Below are 21,875 nucleotides of genomic sequence, written 5' to 3'. Positions count from 1 at the left end.
GGGCTTGTCTTTTCAGAAGTCACCACAGCCAATCGTCTGTCTCCATTTAGCACTTTCTTCTACGTCTACCACCGTCACACACTTTACTTAATTTCCTCTTTAACCACATCCATAAATGTTAGTTTTGGTCTTCCTCTCAGTCACCTGCCTGATGGCTCCAACCTCAGCATCTTTCTATGTTTGTCATCACTGTCTCTCCTCTGGACATGTCCAAACAGCTCAGTCTGGTCTTTCTGATTGTTATCACATATCACATCTCACTGGCCACACCTCTTTTCACACTGTCTATAGCTTTGGACCATAGAGCCTTAGTAATTAAAATACTTTACCTTTTTTACTTCTACTCACAGTAACATCACCAGTACTCATCACCACCTCTCTAGCTTCTTCTCTACCTGCACCCTGCTCTCACTGCAGATTATGTCATCTGCAAACACCATGGAGACTCTTGCATAACTTAATTTATCAGCCTTTCCATCACCAAAGCAAGCATGAATAGAGATTCCCACCTCCACCTTGAACTCTTCTGTCACTCCTACAGCACACGCTCTGCACCACTCTAACAGACGTCTCTGCCACTCCAGACCTCATGAACCACAGCTATCTCAGCACATCATACACTTTCTCTAAATCTACAAAGATAAAATTCACATCATTCTGCTCTTTGTACCTCTCCATCAGCATCCTTAAAGAAAAAGTAGCATGTAGTACACTTTCTTTGCATCAAACCATTCTGATTATGACCTAACCCATAGCTTCCACCATTGTTTCCCAGAGCTTCACCTTATGTCTCATTAGCTTTGTTCTTCTGTAGTTCCCACAGGTCTGTAAGCCATCTCTGTTGATATCTTTTAATGAAATAAAGTGAAATTATTAAAAAAGCAACAGAAAATAATCTTTTAGAGTTTGATGAGGGGTGAATTGGGCTCTTTGGAACAGGCCTGAGGGCACCTTATAGCGGTGTTTCCCAAACCTTGGTCATCAAGGCACACTGTCCTGCATGTTTTCAATGTAACATCAGTGTTTCCCTGCTGCCACAAACCTGACTTAAATGAAAGAGTGATTAACATGCATCTGCAGCACTTCATGTCTTGGCCAGAACTCCCTTGGTTTTTAATCTCAATAGGACCTTCCTGTTTAAATAAAGAATAAAAGAAAAATGTCCTCCTCAGAAGGCAATGTAAATCATGTGTACTGAAGCAGAGACATGGAAAACATGCAAGTCAGCGTGTCCTGTGGACCAGGGTTGGGAAACATGACCTTATAGGGTTCCTGGGGCACCAGGTTGGTGACCCCTGTTTCAGAGCTTGTTACAATACAATAATACTTTGTTATTACAATCTCTAGCCTAAAAATCTAGACATACTGTTTCAGAAGTAAACACCTATATATTCACATATATAGGATGGTTTTCTAGGCCAGTACTACATGCCCTAATGTTTTTGGAATTGTTTTAAAGCTGCCCATGTATTCTAACACAAGTCATTTGTTTGTGAAGCACTGTCTCTGAATTAGAGACCGTGAGAACATGAGAAATTTTATTTATGAATGTGTGTGTAGGTTTAATAATGAGATGTTTAAAGTTTGATTTTCACTAACAGTGACACCAGACATACATCTGGTTATTCAAAATATAGGATTAAGTCTCATGTGTTATACGTTTTTGACCGTTTTTTTTAAATGTATTTCATGCTAGTTTTTTTTCTGTACCTGTAATGCATTGTATGCTATTTCAAACTGTAACAGTGTGTAAAGTTCGTCATAAGTGCCCACAGTTTACAGTGCATGTCAGTGCACAAACCAAGTGTGAGGTCAAGGCACAAATATGGAGAAGGTTACAGACCATTTTCTGCTGCTTAGAAGGTCTCAGTGAGCACAGTAGCCTCCAAAGTAAAAGGTTGGAAACCACCAGGGGCCTCATTTATAAATCTGGAGTTTGGCCAATAGGCATCTGAAGGACTCTCAAGACCAAGAGACCAAAATTCTCTGGTCTGATGTGACAAAGATTGAACTCTTAGGTGTGAATGCCAGGCGTGGTTTTGTATGAAACCAGGCACCACTCATCAACATGTAAATACCATAAATACAGTGATGCATGATAGTGGAAAAATCATGCTGAGGGAAGATTTATAGCAGCAGGAACTGGTTGACTGGTCAGGATAGAGTAAAATATTGTTTCAGCAAAGTACAGAGGCATCATGAATGAAAACCTGCTCCAGTATACGTTTGACCTCAGACTGGGGCAACACTCTCAGAAGTACAATGACACTGAGCACACAGCCAGGATACAAAGGATTGTTCTCAGGACAACTCAGTGAATGTCCTGGAGTGTCCCAGCCAGAGCCCAGAATCAAATCTAATTGAACATCTCTGAAGAGATCTTAAATGGCTGTACCAATGCTGAGAATTCTAATTTGAGATGTGCTGCAAAGAGGAACAGGCCAAACTGCCTGTTATATCACATTTTTTTGTAGCAGTGATGGTTGTACAATGTACTACACTCCACTCCCTGAATGTCCACTAGTAACAGTTGTTTATCTATATATTCCCTTGTGGAAATCCACTATCCATAACTCTGTGTGCTATAGACTGAGCATTTAGTGCAGGGGTTCTCAATACTGGTCCTGGAGGGCATATATCCAGCATGTTGTAGTTGTTGCCCTGCTTCAACACACTTTAATTTAATCAACAGGAGATTAAAGACGATGCTGATAAGCCGCTGAAAAAACCACTGAATCAAGTGTGTTGGAACAGAGGAACAACAAAAACATGCTGGATAACAGGAGGAATATTGAAAACCACTGGTTTTGTTTATGACCAAAAATTTTCTTAATGCTAATTACATGACAAAATATTATACGTTGTATGTGAGTAGTACCAGTCAAGCATAAACATTTTTGATGAAGAAGAAGAAGAAAAATCAAACATTCTGATTAAAGATAAATAAACATCTGATGTAGCTTTTTTCTTTCTAACTGTTCACTTTTGGTACAAGTTTTGATTTGGTTTTTATTTTAGAAAACAGCAACAACAAAACCCACAGATTTAAATATGACTAAATGTGACTAGTTGAATACTCAAACATTTATTATTGAATTGCATGTAATATAAATCAAACTAGCTAAACTAATAATGCCCGTTAACTGTTTTCCGCACTACTGGTAGCAGAGCCTTGTACAGACATCGTATAGGTAGACGCCCCATAGACTGGCACTGCCGCAGTGGGCGGCCACCATTTTAGATGGGTCTCAATTTGACCCCACTGCATTCATTTATACTGAGTAAGGTGCTTATAAAAAACACATTTTATCAAGCTTTTGCACAAAATCATACACAAGATATGGCATGACAATTAAAATTTTCATAGAAGTAAACAAATTAAATTTAAATACATTTAAATATAAAATTCTATCAGGTAGGCTAGAGAGGTCCCTATTAATCCCACGTGATCTGTTTTCTCACACAGGTTGTTTGAACCGTAGGCTGCACAGAAATGGACATAGTTGCCCACTCTGCTTTGACTTTGGAGAGTGAGGAGACCCATTCAGTATGGCGGTGTCGGTACAGGATCTGCTCGGGTGCAGGATCGGCTCGGGGTCCTTCGACTGCCGATGACGTCAAAGTAGTTGATTGGCTGAACATGAAGCTTACGGAAGTTACGTTACGTTATGATTTTGATTGGTCAGAACAAATTTGCGGTCATAGTCTTAGCGGTTGTAGTCCTGTAGTCCAAAAATCAACACTTTTTGGAGAAAATATGTTTGAATTTCTAAATGAAATGTAAAATATAAGCTAATGATAAACGGTGACCCTCAAAAGCTCTTGATGTTGATGAAATGGGGCAAAATAAAATATAAGAACTTTATTGAAAGACACCAAGCGACATTTTGAGTCAAAGAATGTATTTAGATAACAACTAAGGAAATATACAGACGAACTCCACATCAATACAAACAGATGTGGCTTCACATTTAAGAACTGTTCTATTTTTTGTCAGTCCGATGTTGGTTTTATGCAGTTTCACATTCTTTACAAAACAAAGATAATATGGTGTTTTATTAACAAATTACAATTATAAAGAAATCATTTAGGTTTCAACAAACAAGAATTTATTAACAAAACTACTGATGTATTGTGTGTGAAAGCCGAGTAGATTTGCAGTAATGTGACGTCATCGGCAGTCGAAGGACCCTGAGCTATTCTGCGAGGCCTGCAAAACTGTTTTATTTGGAATAACTGCAATATTATTTATAAAAATAAAACTATTTTTTTAAATAACTGGTTTAATAATGGAATCATCTTGGTTAGCCAGTTATTTGATGAAAAAGGGCTTTTATACAATTACTCTGAATTCCTTAGGAAATACAATATACCAATAACGCCTAGAGAATTCTCAATAGTGTTTGATGCCATCCCATCCGGTCTGTCTATGTTGTTCAGATGCTCACACAGCGCTCCACTACCAGTCAGTCGCCCGGATGTGTTACATTCTTCTCTTGGCAACGTTTGTTTTTCCTCGCATAAGTCGGTGAATAGAAAAATAAGAACTCTCTTTCAGGATACAATGATTTCTGTTCCATCAACTATATCTTATTGGGCTAATTTTGTAACAGATATTTAATGGAAAAAAGTTTGGACCTTACCACAAAAATTTCTTTTAACGAACAAAGTTAAAGAGATTACATTTAAATTGATTCACAAGTTTTACCCTACCAAACAATATTTGTCAGAATTTATAGCTGATATAAATGTAAGTTGTACCTTTTGTCAAGAGCAACCTGAAACAGCTTCTCACTTGTTCTGGTCATGTAAATTTACAAGTAAATTCTGGAAGGACTTCCACAAGTTAGTTTATTAATGACTCTGTTCTCCCTAACTTTCAACTATACTACAAAGATGTTATTTTTGGTCTTCATAATTTTAATAAGAAGGACAACGATGCTTTCTTCTTTGTAAATATGTTTTTATTTTTGGCTAAATTTCACATACACAAGAGCAAAGTCCTCGGCAAAAAACCTGAACTTCTTGTATTAAAAATGGAACTTGAACAATATATAAGGACGATCTCCTCATCAAAAAACACCAAGGCTCTTAAGTCTGTTAACATTTGCAACCATCTGAAACTGTTCGATTGACTTGACCTCTTCCAAACCTTTCTTTTATTTATTTATTTATTTATTTATTTATTTATTTATTTATTTATTTTCCTTTTTTCTCCATGTCTCCATTATTTGTCATTCTTCGTTGTAATACCACAATGGTATACTTTATGTGTTGGTTTCATGTCTTACAATTGTATGTTGAAAATGTGCTAAATAAAGTTATATATAAAAAAAAAATTCTGCGAGGTCTGCACCCGAGCAGATCCTGTGCCGACAGCGGCAGCCTTGCACATGCGCAACAGCTCAGTACTTACACCAGACTGCTCGCTCACCAGTAACAACGGTTGATTATCTTTCTTCGTTTGGAAACACGCTCATGGGTATCAAGTTGTAACTAACACGGTGAGTAAAAGTAGTATTTCAGTTTTTAACAATGATTGACATTACTTTTTCCAATTATTTCCTTTATGCGCTGCTGAAAATTATGACGTTAGCTAGAATTGTTAGCTAGCTACACGATGACCCTCAGTATGTACCGTTTCAAAATAAGTTTCAAGCAACATTAAAACGTGTCTTTGTATTTTAGTGGATTGTTTTGTGTAACTCGGCACGTACTGCGAAAAAAGTCATGAGGTGAGTCAAACTGTGTAACATGTTATATTTGTTGTTCACTAAGTTGTTGTTGTAGTAAACATTCTATACACATTCTTTGTTATTGCTAATTCCCAGTCCTTTTTTCTGTGTTGGACCACTAACTTTTATCTGATTTAGTTTTAAACAATATACATTAGCAGATGTACTACATTTTCATATGAAGCTGAAGTTGGTTTACAATTAGAATCAGAATCAGATTGATTGCCATGTAGGTGAGAGGCTCATCTACTAGGAATTTGTTTAGGTGGCAAGGTGCAAACTTAAATTCAAATCAAAGTCAGGTCAGACTGTATGTACAATAGGATACATCCACTAATCAGAAAAGAGAAATAGCCATAAAGAAATCATTAGCGTAGGAATGTGGGTGACCAGGGTATAGGGCTGAACAATTTTAGGAAAAGATTGAATTGCAATTTTTCTAGCAGAAATTGTGATTTCGGTTCAATTCACGATTTTCTGCAAACAACGGTCCAAGCCTGCCAAGCCATCCTGTAGATTAAGTGAAAAGATGGTCTAAATTCGGATCTAGTACAACAAATCATTCACATTAAAATTTACTATTTAATCATACAATAAAAACAGTTAAAGATATTCAAATTTTCTCTCATTATTATCTTTTTTTTAATGCGTGCGTGTGTGTGTGTGTGTGTGTGTGTGTGTGTGTGTGTGTGTGTGTGTGTGTGTGTGTGTGTGTGTGTGTGTGTGTGAAGCAACTTGTGCTTGTGATTTTTATCTAGAGAGGAGATTTATAAAAACATGTTCTACTCCAAAAATGCATGGAGGAAATCTGTAGGTAGAAATAGCTTTTAAATGTATTAAATAAAAAATGCACAGTTTTCCCTGCATTACCGCTGCAGGCTGGCTGCATGTTTTCTAAGCCGTCTGATATTTTTTCCTCACTAAAACGTCAGCTCTGTGACAGAGATGCACGCATTCTGACGCCTTAGCTTGTTTGAACAAACTTGTGCCTTCATAAACATTCAAACCATTTTTAAAAGAGAAGTTGAGCTTAAAGTGCGCAACTCCGCACTCGCGCTGATGAAGCATAAACCAAGCTTTAGAAATCAGTCTGAACCTGCACCGACGTGGGAGGAGTGTCTCTCTCCCTTAAGCCTGGTTCATGCTTCTCCGTCAGCTCCGCAAGGGACAGACACGCACGGATTGACGGAAGCGTTTTGCTCTCATACTTCTCCGTCTCCTGGAGAGTGTTGCAAAGCAATTGCCCAGCAGGGCAACAGAGGGCGTAGCGCTGTTCTGTGGTATCCTGTCATGTATCGGTCCAAGATGGTGTGTTTATATTGTGTTTTTTGTGTATATAAGAGACTTTTAACACGGACATATTTGTCTCTCATTCTCCCACCGCTTCATGCGCTCCCCACCTCTAAACCCACGTTTCCTGTCATTTCCGTCCACAAATAAAACGCTTGCTGCGTATCTTTTCACTCCTCCAGTCACGGGAGGATGAAACGTTCATATTTTTAGAGTTTTTTCGCGAGGTATTCTTCAAGCTTCTCCGTGTCTGCCGCTAGTTATCCTCGGCTCTCTTTGCAATGGCGGCGCTGTAAACAACAGCAGCGTCCTGACCAATCACAAGCTTGCGTAATCCGTCTCGTTCGACAGATGTTTAAAAAAGTGGGCTCGACTCCGTACATACTTGCGTGCCTGCCGGAGCCCTACGCAAGGACGGATAATGGCGTTGCGTGTCTCCGCACTGACGCAGACGGAGAAGCAAAAATCAGGCTTTACTCAACTACGTTCTCTCTCTCTGTCCCCGGCTCACCAACGGTGCCATTATTACCGGCTCTAGCAGCGCTGTGTGTGGAAACATAAAACAGGGAAAATAACATGAACATGCAGCTCTGGCATCTGTGGAGTTGGGCTCGGCTCTGGACGGTACTCCCCACCCCCTCCCTCGCGCTGGCCTTTGCCGCCACCATAACATGGGGAAAACCCCGGATGTAAAAAAAAAGTGACACAACTGATCCTGGATCAGTCAAAATCTCTAAAACCGCAGCTTTGACGGTCACGTGATCGTGCTGTTTGAAATCGCTATTTCGGTCCAAAAACAATAGATCGTTCAGCCCTACCGGGGCATTTGTGTGTGTTTTGGCCATTCATTTGTTGTTCAGGAGCCTTATAGCAGAGGGGAAGAAGCTGTTTTTGTGGTGTGAGGTTCTAGACTGTAAGGGCCTGAACCTCCTCCCTGAAGGTAGGGTTTCAAACTGTCCATGACCAGGGTGAGAGGGGTTAGCTGTTATTCGACCTGCACGTTTCAGAACCCTGGAGTTGTACAGGTCATGTACTGATGGAAGGCTGCATCCTATTACTTTCTACACTGAGTGCACTACCCGTTGCAGTCTTTGTATGTCTCTGGCAGTGGCTCCTGTGTACCACACAGTGATGGAGGAGGTGAGTACTGATTTGATGATGGCCATGTAGAACTGGATCATCATGGCATGCAGAGCTTCCTCAGTTGATGCAGAAAGAACGTCCTTTGCTGGGCCTCCCTGATGAGGGTATTGATGGACCCCTCCCTCTTTGGTGGACCCAAGGAAGCGAAAGGAGTTCACGGTTGAAATCTGGATGTCTGTGTCATGGTTATTCTGGGCAGTGGAGCTGGTGTTCTCCTGAAGTCTACAATCATCTCCACTGTCATCTGCTCGTTCAGCTCTAGGTTGTTGTTTCTGCACCAGCATGGCACTCCATCTCTCCTCTGTATGCAGACACATCCCCATCTGAGATAAGGCCAATGAGGGTGGTGTCTTGACCAGTTTTATCGTGTGGCAGTTAGAGGTGCAGCAGTTAGTTTAGAGGGAGAAGAGTAGAGAGAGGACACAGCCCTGGGGGGTTCCAGGGGGTTCCAATGTTGGTGGTTCGGGTGTCTGAGACTTTTTCCCAGCCTCACGTTCTGTATCCTATCTGTCAAAGTCTGTGATCCACTGGATAGATGGGGTTGGGCACGTTCAGCACAGATAGCTTGTCCTGAAGGAGAGCTGGGCAGACCTTGTTAAATGCTGAGCTGAAGTCTACAAATATTGTCCTTGCATTTATTGTCCTTGATTAGGAAAGGGCAATTCCAAACAAATTTTCCACTCCATGATCATTCTAATCTACTCCTATTATTAAACTATAACACCTAGACTTCAAACCTGGGGCCTCATTTATCAACCGTACTTACACACAGATCTGTGTGTATTAACTAATTTACGCATTGTTTAGCATTCGTCATTTTGTACTCGTGAGTGAAAAAGTTTCTAAGGATAAGAAAACTTCTAACCATTCGTAGGAACAGCATCTAGTAGTAGAATGGGTGAACAGGGTCTCAGTCGTTCACACATTTTGAAAAACGTGCATTCCTATTTCACAATCATACATGCATTGTCAAGGTAACTAACTCAAAAGAATGACTCCTTAAAGCAGGGGTGCCCAATCCTGGTCCTGGAGGGCAGGTATCCTGCATGTTTTAGGCCTAGTTCACACGTAGCCGGGTTTTTTTAAAAAACGAATATCCGCCCCTCCAAAAACTTGCATCCACACCACCTCGTTTAAAAAAAAAGCTCTGTCCACACGTACCCGGATAAATACGTTGTTAAGGACATGCCAGACCTGTAGGCGGCAGTACTTCCCCCGTTCTTAACCTCGTCCTTCGTCTGTGGTCTTCCGCAAGGAGCAGTAATTCCTCTTGCAAAAACAAACAAGCAAAAAGCGCTTGGACAATTGATAAAGCGAGCGCAGCTCTGAGGGCATCCATGCTGTCGGCTAGTGTAAACACAGGTCGCACACGTGATGTCAGCATTTTTTTGTCGCGGAAAGTGACGTTGCGGACCTTAAAACTCCGGTTTTGTCCGTCTACACGCAGACACCCAAAACGGAGAAAACTCAGATCTTCACTTTGGCCGGAGTTTTTAAAAAGATCCGTTTTTGTGTGAAAAAACTCCGTTTTCGTGTGGATGACAGGCCAAAACGTAGAAAAATATCTACGTTTTGGCAGATCCCCGGCTACGTGTGGACAGGGCCAAAGTTTGAACTCTGTTTCAACACATCTGATTTCAATCAGCAGCTAATTAATAGGCTTCTGCAGAGCCTGATGAGCTTCTGCACAGGTGTTTCAACACTGATTCAAGTGTGTTGGAGCAGAAAAACCACAAAACCTGCTGGATACCGGCCCTCCAGGACCAGGATTAGGCACCCCTGCGGCTTAAAGGGAGAATATGCATTTTTGTATTGCTTTTAGCACCCCCATTGGTAGAGGCAAAAGCTAAACCTATTTCCTCGCAGTCCGCTAAACTAGTATGCCCACCCCTGCTCTGCGCCTCTCAGTGGGGGCAATTCCAGAGTGGTAGAGTGTCCATCCCCTCTTAAGGAAACTGGTTCCGGAGCCAGAGCCATGTGTCGAGGTGAGTCTGACTATATCTACTCAAAACCTCTCAACCTCACACACCAACTCAGTAGAGGTGCTGAAAAAAATCGATTCAAGTCTTAATCGGGTATTCTTATTTATAAAGGTTCAGAATCGATTCCAGGAACTCAAATTTTTGGCATGTTACAGGTTTGATATGCACTTTTGTATGTTTTTTGGTCTTTGTTAGGAGAGTCAGTACTCCATTTACTTTTGTGGTCCCATAAATTGGGATGATTTATTTTTGAATCTGCTGAAAAGTGGGGACTAGAATGTCATTTTTTTCCATACTCAGAAATTTGAGATATTCTCATATTTATTTTCTAAGTTGATAAGTGAGTACTCAGGATTACTCATGTGTTTATTTTAAGTTATTGATAAATGAGAGAACACATTTTCCTTTGTAAGAAATCTGAGGCACTTTTTTTAAACAGGTTGAGGACTCAAATGTTAAACATGTTTCCAGAGTTACTTAAAAAGTATTTGACTGTATTATTTTCAAAGCTACTGTTAGGTAACTAAAGATTTGTTATATTTTACAAGATAAGCAAAAAAAAAAAGTTGCCATTTGGTCTAAAGATTGTTTCTGTTTACAGTTTTAGAATCACTTTATTTTACTTGTAAATTAGCTTCTTTTTTTTTTTGCATGACCAGTTTAAAGTAAAATAAAAAAATTCCCATAGCTTTAACTAACTTGCACAACAAAGTAGTTAATCCTGGAGCTGAGACTCTTTGTTAATATTGATTGTGAATCGATTTAAATCGAGAATTTATTCTGAATTGAATCGGCACCCCGAGAATCTGAATCGAATCAAATTGTGAGTTGCTTTAAGATTCACATCCCTACAACTCAGGCTCCTTACCCACCATGGGTAACCCACGTACCGAGAGCCAGCTTCTGTAGCTGAGATCAGACTGCCAAGGTCCCCATCTTCGGCTACCACCCATCACACATTGCACCCAACCCCTTTGGCCCCTCCCACAAGTGGTGAGCCTATGGCAGGGCTATTCAGTTCCGGGCCTCGAGGGCCAGTATCCAGCATGTTTTACTTTTAACCCTGCCTCAACACAACTGATTTCAATCAGCAGGTGTAACTTCCAAAAGGGTCAATTTTCACCTATATATTGATCAACATAATAACCTTTCATCTACAGCATAAATCCACTTTCTAAATGGCCTATAGAAATGGAACACTGTCCATTTATATTATCATAAGAGGTCTTCGGGCTGCTCTTTGTCTGATCCCTCACCTAGGACCTGTTTGCCATGGGTGACCCTACCAGAGGCATAAAGCCTCAGACAACATAGCTCCTAGGATCATTGGCACACTCAAACCCCTCCACCACAGTAATGTGGCAGCCCAGAAAGAGGTATCGTTCCAGTATTATTTGGAAGTAGATGGGCGTGACTTTGGCTCCCTACACCCTTCTTGTAGCAGCTGGCACAAACGTTGCAGAGTTATAATAATTGGAAGTAAGAGTGTCCAATGTGGTAGTGTTTGGTGTTGTAGCAGTGTATTTGTGTGAAACATTCAGGCGGTCCCTTTCAGTAAAACAACTCAGGAAAAAGTCTGCGTACATGTTTAAAGGGGCATTATGGAAGTTTGACAGCCAAAACATGTATAGAAATAATAAAGTTCTTCTTCATACGTTCTCCTGCAATGCCCTGGTCCTGTAGAATGAGCCCTGGCATTTTTACTGTGATTGCCTGTTTTTCTGTAAAATCACAGAAAAAGAGAGATGCTCGGGTCGAGCAGGCTGCTTCATGCGCGTTCACGCTCAGGCATAGCCCGTAGCATTTGCTATCCGTAGCTTTAGCAGCAGAGAGAGAGGCAGTGCCACTTTGTCGCTGTTCCTAACGCCTAGTGACAAAGCTAGCTACATTTCTGAGGACCCTTAGCTACTTTCTGTAGAACTTTCTTCTAGATATTTTCCGCAAATTAGCAACAAAATAGCCATTTTCGCTCCGAACCGTTCTTTGGATTGATGTTGTTTCAGCTGTCATCAAGGATATAAAAGTTACAGATACATCAAATGTTACTGGCACGTAGCTCACCCTGTAAGATGTCTGACTCTCATGCAGAAGTCCTGGGTTCGATTCTGGGTGTGAACACAATTTATTTGGAGTTTATTTTTTACATTAATGGTATACTTTTTTACAGTAAAACGCCCAAATTTTTATTTGAGACTCGCCGAACGGCGTTGAATTCACAGATAAAAAAGATGTGGGTTCAACTTTCATTTTGGAACAATTTTTCAAGCAAGGGAAGGGCATGATCTGAGCATGCAGGACTGACCCATCATAAACCTTTGTCGGCTGTGCTGAAGAGAAAGGTACAGAACCAAACTATTTAATTAATTAGCTGCACGTTCTCCTGTCCTCTGTCCTCCGGGCCCCACCCACACACACACACCACACACTGCACGTTCGGCCGGCCGACGAGAAAGTGCAGCTGCAGAGACAGAGGCACATTATTTTTATTAATTTGTTGTGTTCTTCTGTCCTCCGGGGCACACACACGGGACTGTCTCAGCTGTTATTTTCATGAAGGAGTGTGCACGTACAGCATGCGCGCCTCGTGCACGAGCCTACTATTGAAGCTGCCGTTATGCTTTTGGCCTGAGGGGGCAATCGCGAGCATAAAAATTCAAAAGTCAGAAAAGTCCCTTTAATTTAAATAAATATGCTCGAAAGCAATTCTTACTTTTTGTTTTATCATTGCAATATTAGAGCCAAAAAATGTAATATTTTGATGGTATTTATATTTGTGAATTGAATGGAAATCACATTCTGCCATAAAAATCAAAATAGGATATTTTCCTAAATTATGTGGTATTGTTTAAGTGTAGGCTGTTTCTGATCTTTACTGTTTAACAGTTAATAACATAACTTTCTGTGTTTACAGTCAGTATGACATTTCAATGGCTGCATCACGAGTAACAGCGCTGCTCAATTCAGTCAGCCAAAGCCTTTCTCAGCAACATTCCACTGAAAATGCAGACTATGCTTGCTACCAGCTGGACTGCATCATAAGGCTTTTAGGAAGATACTCAGACCTGTTTGTGAATGCTGACCAGGCCTTACAGAAGCTGGAAGAAGCATGTCACCTTTTGGAAAGTGGATCCCCAACATCAATTACAGGTTTCCGAGTCCCTACAGTAAGGATGGGCAACAGAGGACGCCCAGCATTCATCATAACAGCGGAGCAATTGGAATATTTGCTTAACTTCGACTTTACAATTCAAGACATTGCACGCCTGTTATGTGTCAGCGTAAGGACAATAAAGAGAAGACTGAAAGAGCATGGTCTGTCAGTGCAACAAACTTTCAGTGACATTACAAGTGCAGAGTTACAAGCCATTGTCTCTGCACATCTGGATACAAATCCGAATTCAGGTTACAGAATGGTGAACGGTTACCTGAGGACCATGGGTATCAGGTAAGAATCATGTGACAACTGAGCAAAGTGATCATTATAAATTCCATTATGTTGCTTGTTATAATAGAATAGATAATTAATCCCTTAGGGTGTGAATTCAATTGCAACAGATGCACATACATACACTTAAGAGAAACAAAGGAAGAAAAATATAAGGTTACAGGTAAACACACAAAGGCAGTAAGCTATTATTGCAACCTTCAACCACTATAAACAACATATAAAAAGAAAACTTAGGTTTCCAGAACTATGCAGCACTAAATGTACGTCTGGTATTGCACAACTATTGTACACATACTGAATATTGCATTGATGTTAACTCTTAAAACTTGTGTCGTAGAAACATACAGGTGAAACTGGAAAAATTAGAAAATTGTACAAAACTTAGACTGAGACTGTATAAAGGCTTGGTATCCATGCTTTGGATTCATTTGCTGATTTGAAACATTTTGTCCTAATCCTAATACTCGCACTCCACCCATAGAGTCTTCTGTGAAGTGCACTTGGATAAAGTATGCAGTGAGGCTTTGAAGGTGTAAGCAAGGGAGCTTTATTTGTATAGCACATTTCATACACAGACTATTCAATGTGCTTTCCATTGGCATTAAAATCTACATGACAGAAAATACAATTTAAAAACGACAAAGAAACTAAGGTAAGGTTAAAGGGTGAGCAAAAACAGTGCAGAAGGTGCAGCATAAGAACATTTATTCAAAGACTGATGAAAACATGAGGGTTTTTTATTTTGATTTAAAAGTTTCTAGATTTGAAATGAATAAGCAAGCAGCATTCTTTGTGTGTGTGTGTTTGTGCACGTGCCCGCTCGCTTGTCCCTCCGTCGGCCATGACAGGTGTGTGTGTGTGACTACTACAGACAAATGCATGAGAGTTAGCAGACCTGAAACAGCTTGGTGAACAAATCTCCCCACGTTTGAAAAATGCTAATACTACATTTCCGCTACGCTAAATAATGATTTCTCTACAGAAATACAAAGTCCGACTGGGGGAGGAGAGTAAGTTCTGCACTGTGGAGGGGGGCGTAGTTTACAGCTCCTTCTCCAGATTAAAAGAGACTACCCAAAAACGGCTCATTCTCAAGACTCCTCAGAACAGAGGTAGATGAGGGTCTGTAGAGCAACAATAATGAGGAAATCAGACCAAATACAGTTCGACTGTATTTAGACCCCAACTGAAGGATTTAGATGTAAAAAGGAATTACTTAAAAGCATGTTATGTCTCCTTTAAAATAAGAGTAGATAGTTTCAGTCAATGCAATATTTTATGATGATTAGCTAATTAAATTAACTTGTGTGTGTGTGTGTGTGTGTGTGTGTGTGTGTCCCTTTTTTTAATAGAGTCTCTGAGTCTAGGCTGAGAGAGACGATGCAAACTGTCGACCCTTTTGGTAATCTCCTTCGTGGTCTGTGCTTGAACCCTATTCAACGGCGATCATACTCTGTTCCTGCCCCACTGTCATTGTGGCACTTGGATGGGTACCACAAACTTATTCGGTGAGTAACATCAAAATTGATTCACATGAAACCAATTGTGTACTCCTTCAAGCCTCTCTAATATATTCAAGGTGGAGAATTGTCATTCATGGGTGCATTGACGGCTTCAGCAGAAAGATAATGTACCTTCAGGCTTCCAACAACAACAAGGCTTCAACGGTTCACCAGGCTTTTTTGGGAGCTGTGCAGCAGTTTGGTTTGCCACTCTGTGTCCGCAGTGACAAGGGTGGCGAAAATGTGACTGTGGCCAGATGTATGCTTGAACATCCACTCCGTGGACCAGGTATCTATATTACTCACCATTCCCCACCAAACATTAACTCATTAACTGCCAGCCATTTTCTAATCAGAAAAGCCCATCGCTGACAGCATTTTTTTAGCGTTTTCACAGTTTTTTTAACCCTCCCACTGTCCTAATGGGTGTGATCCCGTGAGGAAAGTTGACCATTGAGCAGGGTTGTTGGTTTATCCCTTGAGGTCCACGTGGCAGGGATGAGGAGTGAGCACCACCTCACCCCTGCCACGTGGACCTCAAGGGATAAACCTTCAATCCTGCTCAATGGTCAACTTTCCTTGCGCGATCACCCATAAAGACAGTGGGAAGGTTAAGAGTCACAGAATTTTGCGCTCTGTCAATGCAAAAACTACCAAAACAAAGCGGAGACTCACCTCTTACATCAGGAAGAATCAGCGCGTTTCGAGCGTTATCCGTTCTTTCATAATTCGCTGTTGAATTGTGATCGGAAGAAGCTTTTCTGGTTCACGCCTTGCTATTTTACAGCAGCGGCCAAAACGATCTCCTAACACATGGATTTTCTGCTTCCTGATCACGTGACGTGTGACGTATGCAGATGAAGATCGGCTTTAGAGCTGAGATGTTAGTTCACATGGTGCGGGGGCTCGTGACGCCCACACACAGGGTCCGAAATTAACACTCGCCAAATGCGAGCAAATTGCTCCATTTGGCGAGTAAATTTTTGAGCTCTACCTGCCACCTGGCGAGTAAATATTTGCACCAAATTAGTTATGTTTATCAGTCATCTTCCATGGATTTCTGATACTCCTCCCGCCTGCATGCAACGTACGCGAAACGTGAACGCCGCATCCAACGTCATTTCCACCTATCCCATTCAATCAGTTTATCAAGTTAGCAGTTAGCTTCGTGTTAAAACTAGCGGTGAAATGTGGCGGTTTTTAACTGGAGTCAGCCAGCCTTCCAAAAGAAAACTTGTCAAACTGGAAGGAAAACCACCAGGACCAGTGGCAACCAGAAGATTTTGTGAAAAGTGGCGAACTGGAGACGGCAGAGTCGTGAGACAATGGCTACATTATGATGGCCACGTAGCGTTGCTGCCTTTCACAGACAACTGGCCCTCGGCATTCTTCAAATATCCAAAAAATGCCCGTACTTCCGACTTTGTCTTCTTTGAGGGATAATAAATGTCCCGAGTGCTGCCGTCTCCTCCTTTGGCCATTATTTCAGCTTTAGCTTCAAGAAAGTTTTGGTCGTAAACAACAAAGTGTGCATGTGCCGCCGGCAACTTCAGCAGATGATACGGTGGCTGGTAAGGGTCACCGCGCCTACACCGCAGCCACGGTAATCCACCGAGATAATATATTTTTTAAAAACAAGATGGTTATTATTGTCAACTTTTTTACCGGGGTTTACTGCTACACCGGTTACCGTGACAACCCCAGCCCTGACACACTTTCAGATATTCTCATGGTGCAGCTGTGTTCTCCAGAGATCAAGGACTAGGACCCAAATGAGGCTGTAATGCTTTGGCACAAAGACGGTGTCAGAAGCAGGAGGCCAGACTTCATGGACAGAGAAAACAAGGAGTCTGACTAGATTTCAGTGAAAGAGTTCATAAAAACATCTCTAAAAATAAATAAATAAATAAATAAATAGTAAAAATGACAAAAGAGTTGTTTTTCTTATTAATTGATGTTTTAATTATTTTGTCACTCTGTTTGGAATCAACATAATATAGAATAACATGCTTTAGGTAGATCTAAATCATTTAGAATTTTGGCTGGTAAAAAAATATGCTTGGCCGGTAGATTTTCATCATCTACCAGCCAACTTGGCCGGTGAGTAAAAAATTTAATTTCGGACCCTGCCCACACAGTAAATACATGACAATAGTGAACGGTTGGATTTAAAATGACGACTTTTGTCATCAATGGCAGTGAATGAGTTATAAAGACATGGACATCAGCAGCCTACTCTGATCTTTTCATTTTTTTAAATGGCAAAATGACATTGGTAAAAGTTGTACATTTTGGTAATGATAAATTTTCAGTTTACTGCCCTTGTCTAGATAACTTCATTATTATTTAATACAATTTTATCATGTGATACTGCTCATTTTCTTATGTGTAGGTGGCAGCTTTGTGTTTCCATAGGTATGTTCTGTTTTTGTGGAGCGTTTTATGTCATTGTTAAAGTTAAAGTCTCATAGTTAACACACACACTGGTGTGTGATGAAAATTGACCTGTACATTTGAACCATCCCCATGGGGAGTGGTGAGTTGCAGACACGGTCGTGATCGGGAACTATTTGGTGGTTTGACCCCCTAATCCAACACCTTAAAGCAGAGTGTCAAGCAGGGAGGCATTGGGTCCCATTTTCAAAGTTATTGGTATGACCTGACCAGGATTTGAACCCTAATCTCCCTGTCTCAGGGCAGACATTCTACCACTATGCCACTGAGCTGGTCATCTGTGTGGGGAAACCCCACTGGATTTCATATTGCATGCAGTAATGTTCACATACTGATGGCAACCAATAATTTAAATGTTTTTCTCAATAAAATTAATAAATAAAATTGCCTTTGTAAAGTACAGTACTGGAAAAACCTCATCGTGAACATCCTTTTTTTAAGGACTGGATCATAATTTGTCCACCACACTGCTCATCTGTCTCTCCCCCATCTGCACATAACCCTGTGTGCAAAAATCACGTCACTTTTTTTTTTGAGTGGCATGGTTCATTCTCAACTTACAGCTTTACTGGCTTCAGGGTAAAAAGTGTCTCCATGGTCAATGTTGCAGTGTGGCTAAATTATATTCTCTCTTAATATATTTATGTACATATTTAGACCAAATTCTCCTATAGAGGAAGATGTATAGGTCTTTGTGATAACATGCTTTTTCTTTTTAGAGAGCAGATGTTTCATCACGGGCCGAAGTGTTCATAATCAACGCATTGAGAGGCTTTGGCGTGATTTGTGGCAGTCAGTGGTTTGCAACTACCATGCAGTGTTCCAGTACATGGAAACTACGGGTGCTCTTGATTCTGACAATGAGATCCACCTGCTGTGCCTGCACTACGTAATGATTCCAAGAATCAACGCCCACCTAAATGTCTTCAGAAGAACTTGGGACAGACACCGCATTTCCTCTGCTGGAAACCGCTCCCCTGACCAGCTGTGGATCTCCGGGCAATTGACAAGTGAAGTGGAACCAACTCAACCAGTATGATAAATACATTTGTATTTTTGAGTACTGCTCTGCTTTTACATGTTAAATGTGCAAAATTTTTTGTCATTAATATTGTTTTGAATATTTGTTTGTCCACACAGGTCAGCCTCAGTGAATGGGGCAATGACTTTGAGGGATCTTTACCAGCCTCTGATTCCACTGCTGACATTGTCGTGCCAGAGCATCCAGACTCACTAATACAAAATGTCAACAGATTGTTGGACAGAATAGACCCGTTAACAGCCAGCTCATGTTTTGGAGCAGACTTGTACATGGAAGCACTGCGACTGGCTGAACTTTAATTCTCTTCTTGGTGTTCAAAGTAGTTGCTGTTTTTAGCATCAAAGTAACTTGCTCTAAAAGTGTATAATCAAACTGTAAATGCCTGATTATGTGCTTCACTTGAAAAAAAAATGTCTGTCATGAGCAGGACTTATGATAATGTGTCAACATAAAATTAACATGTATTGATGGCTAAGACACAGATGGGCTGATGACACGTGTGTTCCTTCTTTATTTGTGTTAGTATTGTTTATTTTGGGGGGGGGGGGGGGGGGGGTTATTGAGACATGAATACTTGTAGCACTATATGAATGTCGTTCCTATACCTTTTTTGAACGAACAACCAGCTTATTAAACAAACTGCACCAAAATGCAAAAATGACTACACATGTCTACAACACTGTTAAACACTAATTTTTATCAGTAAAATATGTGACTTTGTTGTGATGTTGATGAATTTCTTTAACCCTCCCACTGTCTATGGGTGACCCCGCGAGGAAAGTTGACCATTGAGCAGGGTTGATGGTTTATCCCTTGAGGTCCACGTGGCAGGGGTGAGGTGGTGTTCACTCCTCACCCCTGCCACGTGGACCCAAGGGATAAACCATCAACCCTGCTCAATGGTCAGCTTTCCTTGTGGGGTCACACCCATTAGAACAGTGGGAGGGTTAATCTACAAAAACTCTTATTGAAGAAGTGCTACAGTTTTATTGAGCTTTAAATTTTAATACATAAGCAGGTGGTGACTTAAATAGGATACAGGTTGCTGACTAATTAAATAAAGTTCTTTTTCCACTTTTAAAATTCAGGTCAAACTCCAGCTGTTTGTTGTAGTAAAGTTTGACTTACTGTGTGTGGTATAAAGTATAAATTCAGCCATACTCTATTTTTCTTTTGACAAGATCATCTGAGGAGAAAACTTCACATCCCATAACCTTCAGCAGAGACAACAGTAAGTTTAGTGCAACAAAACTATTGTTCCCCTAAGGGAAATGATTATCAGACACATTTTACATATATAGTTTTAATAAAGATAACATCACAATTTTAATAATTACTAACCTGTAATTCAATACAAAGGATTTAAAATTCAGAGATGAAAAGTACATATTAGTTAGCTCTGGCTTTTTCTCTGATATGTGCAAAAAAACCAAACTATTTAAAAAGAAAACGCCATCAACATGTAATTAATAGAATGGAGTTTACGCAGCACCTGATCAATGCTAACAGGCTGTCAGCTTTACAATATGCTTAAAGTTAATCTGTATAACAGTGTGTTCTGTCAAAGAAGCAACTGTGATTGCTGGTCTCACCGTATGTCATAAGTTTAATAAAAGTTAAAACAAAAAAAAAAACCCGCATCTAATAGAGTAAGTGACTCTCCGAGACATGCTAATGGCTAGCCTCTCCGATGCTAACGCCAGCCTATCCATGCTAATGGTCCGTCGAGGAGGTAGGAAATCCAGCTAGTGGCCAGCCTAGGCACGCTTATGGCTAGCCTCTCCGATGCTAACGCCAGCCTATCCATGCTAATGGTCCGTCGAGGAGGTAGGAAATCCAGCTAGTGGCCAGCCTAGGCACGCTAATGGCTAGCCTCTCCAATGCTAACACCAGCCCGTCCAGGCTAACGCTAGCCTATCCATGCTAATAGACAGCAGAGGGAGTGTGAGATCCAGTCAATTACCAGCCGAGGGCTGCTAGTCCCTAGCATATCTAGTAGTGACGCCGGTAAAGGTGCTACTTCTCAGTAAGCAGCGCCAGCCTCTCAGTTACCGGCGCCAGCTTATCATTAATCAGATCAGTAGTTTGCTTCGGAACTTATATAGCCTCCTGCTGCTGGGCAGTAGTCTTAATTTTGGCCCCCATACCGCGCCATACAAAACTGCTAAAAAATATGCGGGAGCTTGTTTTGTGGAATATAGCGAAATATGACAAAGGCAAACACTGCGTCGAACGGTTGACAGCGCCGTCGGATTTGGGTCCGCGGGCGTTGTCAAGCCTTTCTAATATTTAGCTTACTAAGCTAGCGGCCTGGACCCTTTTGGTGAGGCGTTTCTCAGCTTAATTCACTCGGGGAATCAGCCCTTCGACTGGCGGAATACCGTGTGCAGGTTCTTGCGTTAATTTGTCGGCAATAACGTTTAATTTTTGGTATGTACCTCGCTACGCTCTTCTGGATAGGGCTTAAGACTAGCTTTCTTGCTAACCAAGCTGTGGGAAATAAAGCACTTTCCTGGCTTGTTAACCAGCTTCAGGCGTCCCTGGCTAATTCCGATATAAGTACGGAATTAATGTTTGGTATTCTCGTCAGAAAACTTTTAATAATTCACGATTGATCAGATCGGAATCAGAGGTAGCTTAATGCTAACGGTGGTAGAATAGAGTTTTCTCTGCCCCACAGTTGCACAAGCTTCACCAACAATGACAAAATCACACAAAGAAATAATAATAATAATACATTTTATTTCAAAGCGCCTTTCAGGACACCCAAGGTCACTTTACACAAAACACGTAATAAAATACAATAAAACAATAATAAAACCCAAAGAAGAAAAAACAGAGAGAAACATTTCAATAAAATCAGAGGTTTAGGCAGATTTAAACATGTGTGTTTTGAGTTTTGTTTTGAAAAGGGTAAAACTGTCGACGTTCCTGATGTCTGGGGGAAGTGAGTTCCAGAGACGAGGAGCAGAGCGGCTGAAAGCTCTGCTCCCCATGGTAGCGAGACGGGCAGAAGGAACCGCAAGATGGATGGAAGAAGAAGATCTGAGTGAATGGGACGGGGTGTGAATACTTATAAGGTCTGAGATATATGGAGGAGAGAGGTTGTGGATTGCTTTGAAGGTATGGAGGAGAATTTTGAAGATGGACCTGAATTTAACTCGGAGCCAGTGAAGCTGCTGGAGAACCGGCGTGATGTGGTGAAAGGAAGGGGTTCTGGTGATAATACGGGCTGCTGAATTCTGGACCAGTTGCAGTTTATGAAGGAGTTTGTTGGGA

The 21,875-nt window shown here is 41.0% G+C and overlaps 2 protein-coding genes across 2 annotated transcripts in view; both read left to right on the top strand.

The window, feature by feature from the left end:
* acsf3 (acyl-CoA synthetase family member 3) overlaps positions 1-21,875 on the top strand; it is a 119,765-nt gene that overhangs the window by 69,110 nt on the left and 28,780 nt on the right. The gene's annotated exons all lie outside the window — the stretch shown is intronic.
* LOC129164382 (uncharacterized) lies at positions 10,721-19,130 on the top strand. Its single transcript, XM_054744209.2, has 5 exons — positions 10,721-13,595; positions 14,951-15,106; positions 15,178-15,389; positions 18,274-18,587; positions 18,695-19,130. The coding sequence occupies exons 1-5, from the start codon at positions 13,078-13,080 to the stop codon at positions 18,893-18,895; spliced, it is 1,401 nt and encodes a 466-aa protein (XP_054600184.2). The 5' UTR covers positions 10,721-13,077; the 3' UTR covers positions 18,896-19,130.

Source organism: Nothobranchius furzeri, chromosome 9 (genome assembly GCF_043380555.1).
Source record: "Nothobranchius furzeri strain GRZ-AD chromosome 9, NfurGRZ-RIMD1, whole genome shotgun sequence".
Lineage (NCBI taxonomy): Eukaryota > Metazoa > Chordata > Actinopteri > Cyprinodontiformes > Nothobranchiidae > Nothobranchius > Nothobranchius furzeri.
The sequence above is the reverse complement of the archived record's forward strand: the minus strand, read 5'-3'. Positions and strand labels throughout refer to the sequence as shown.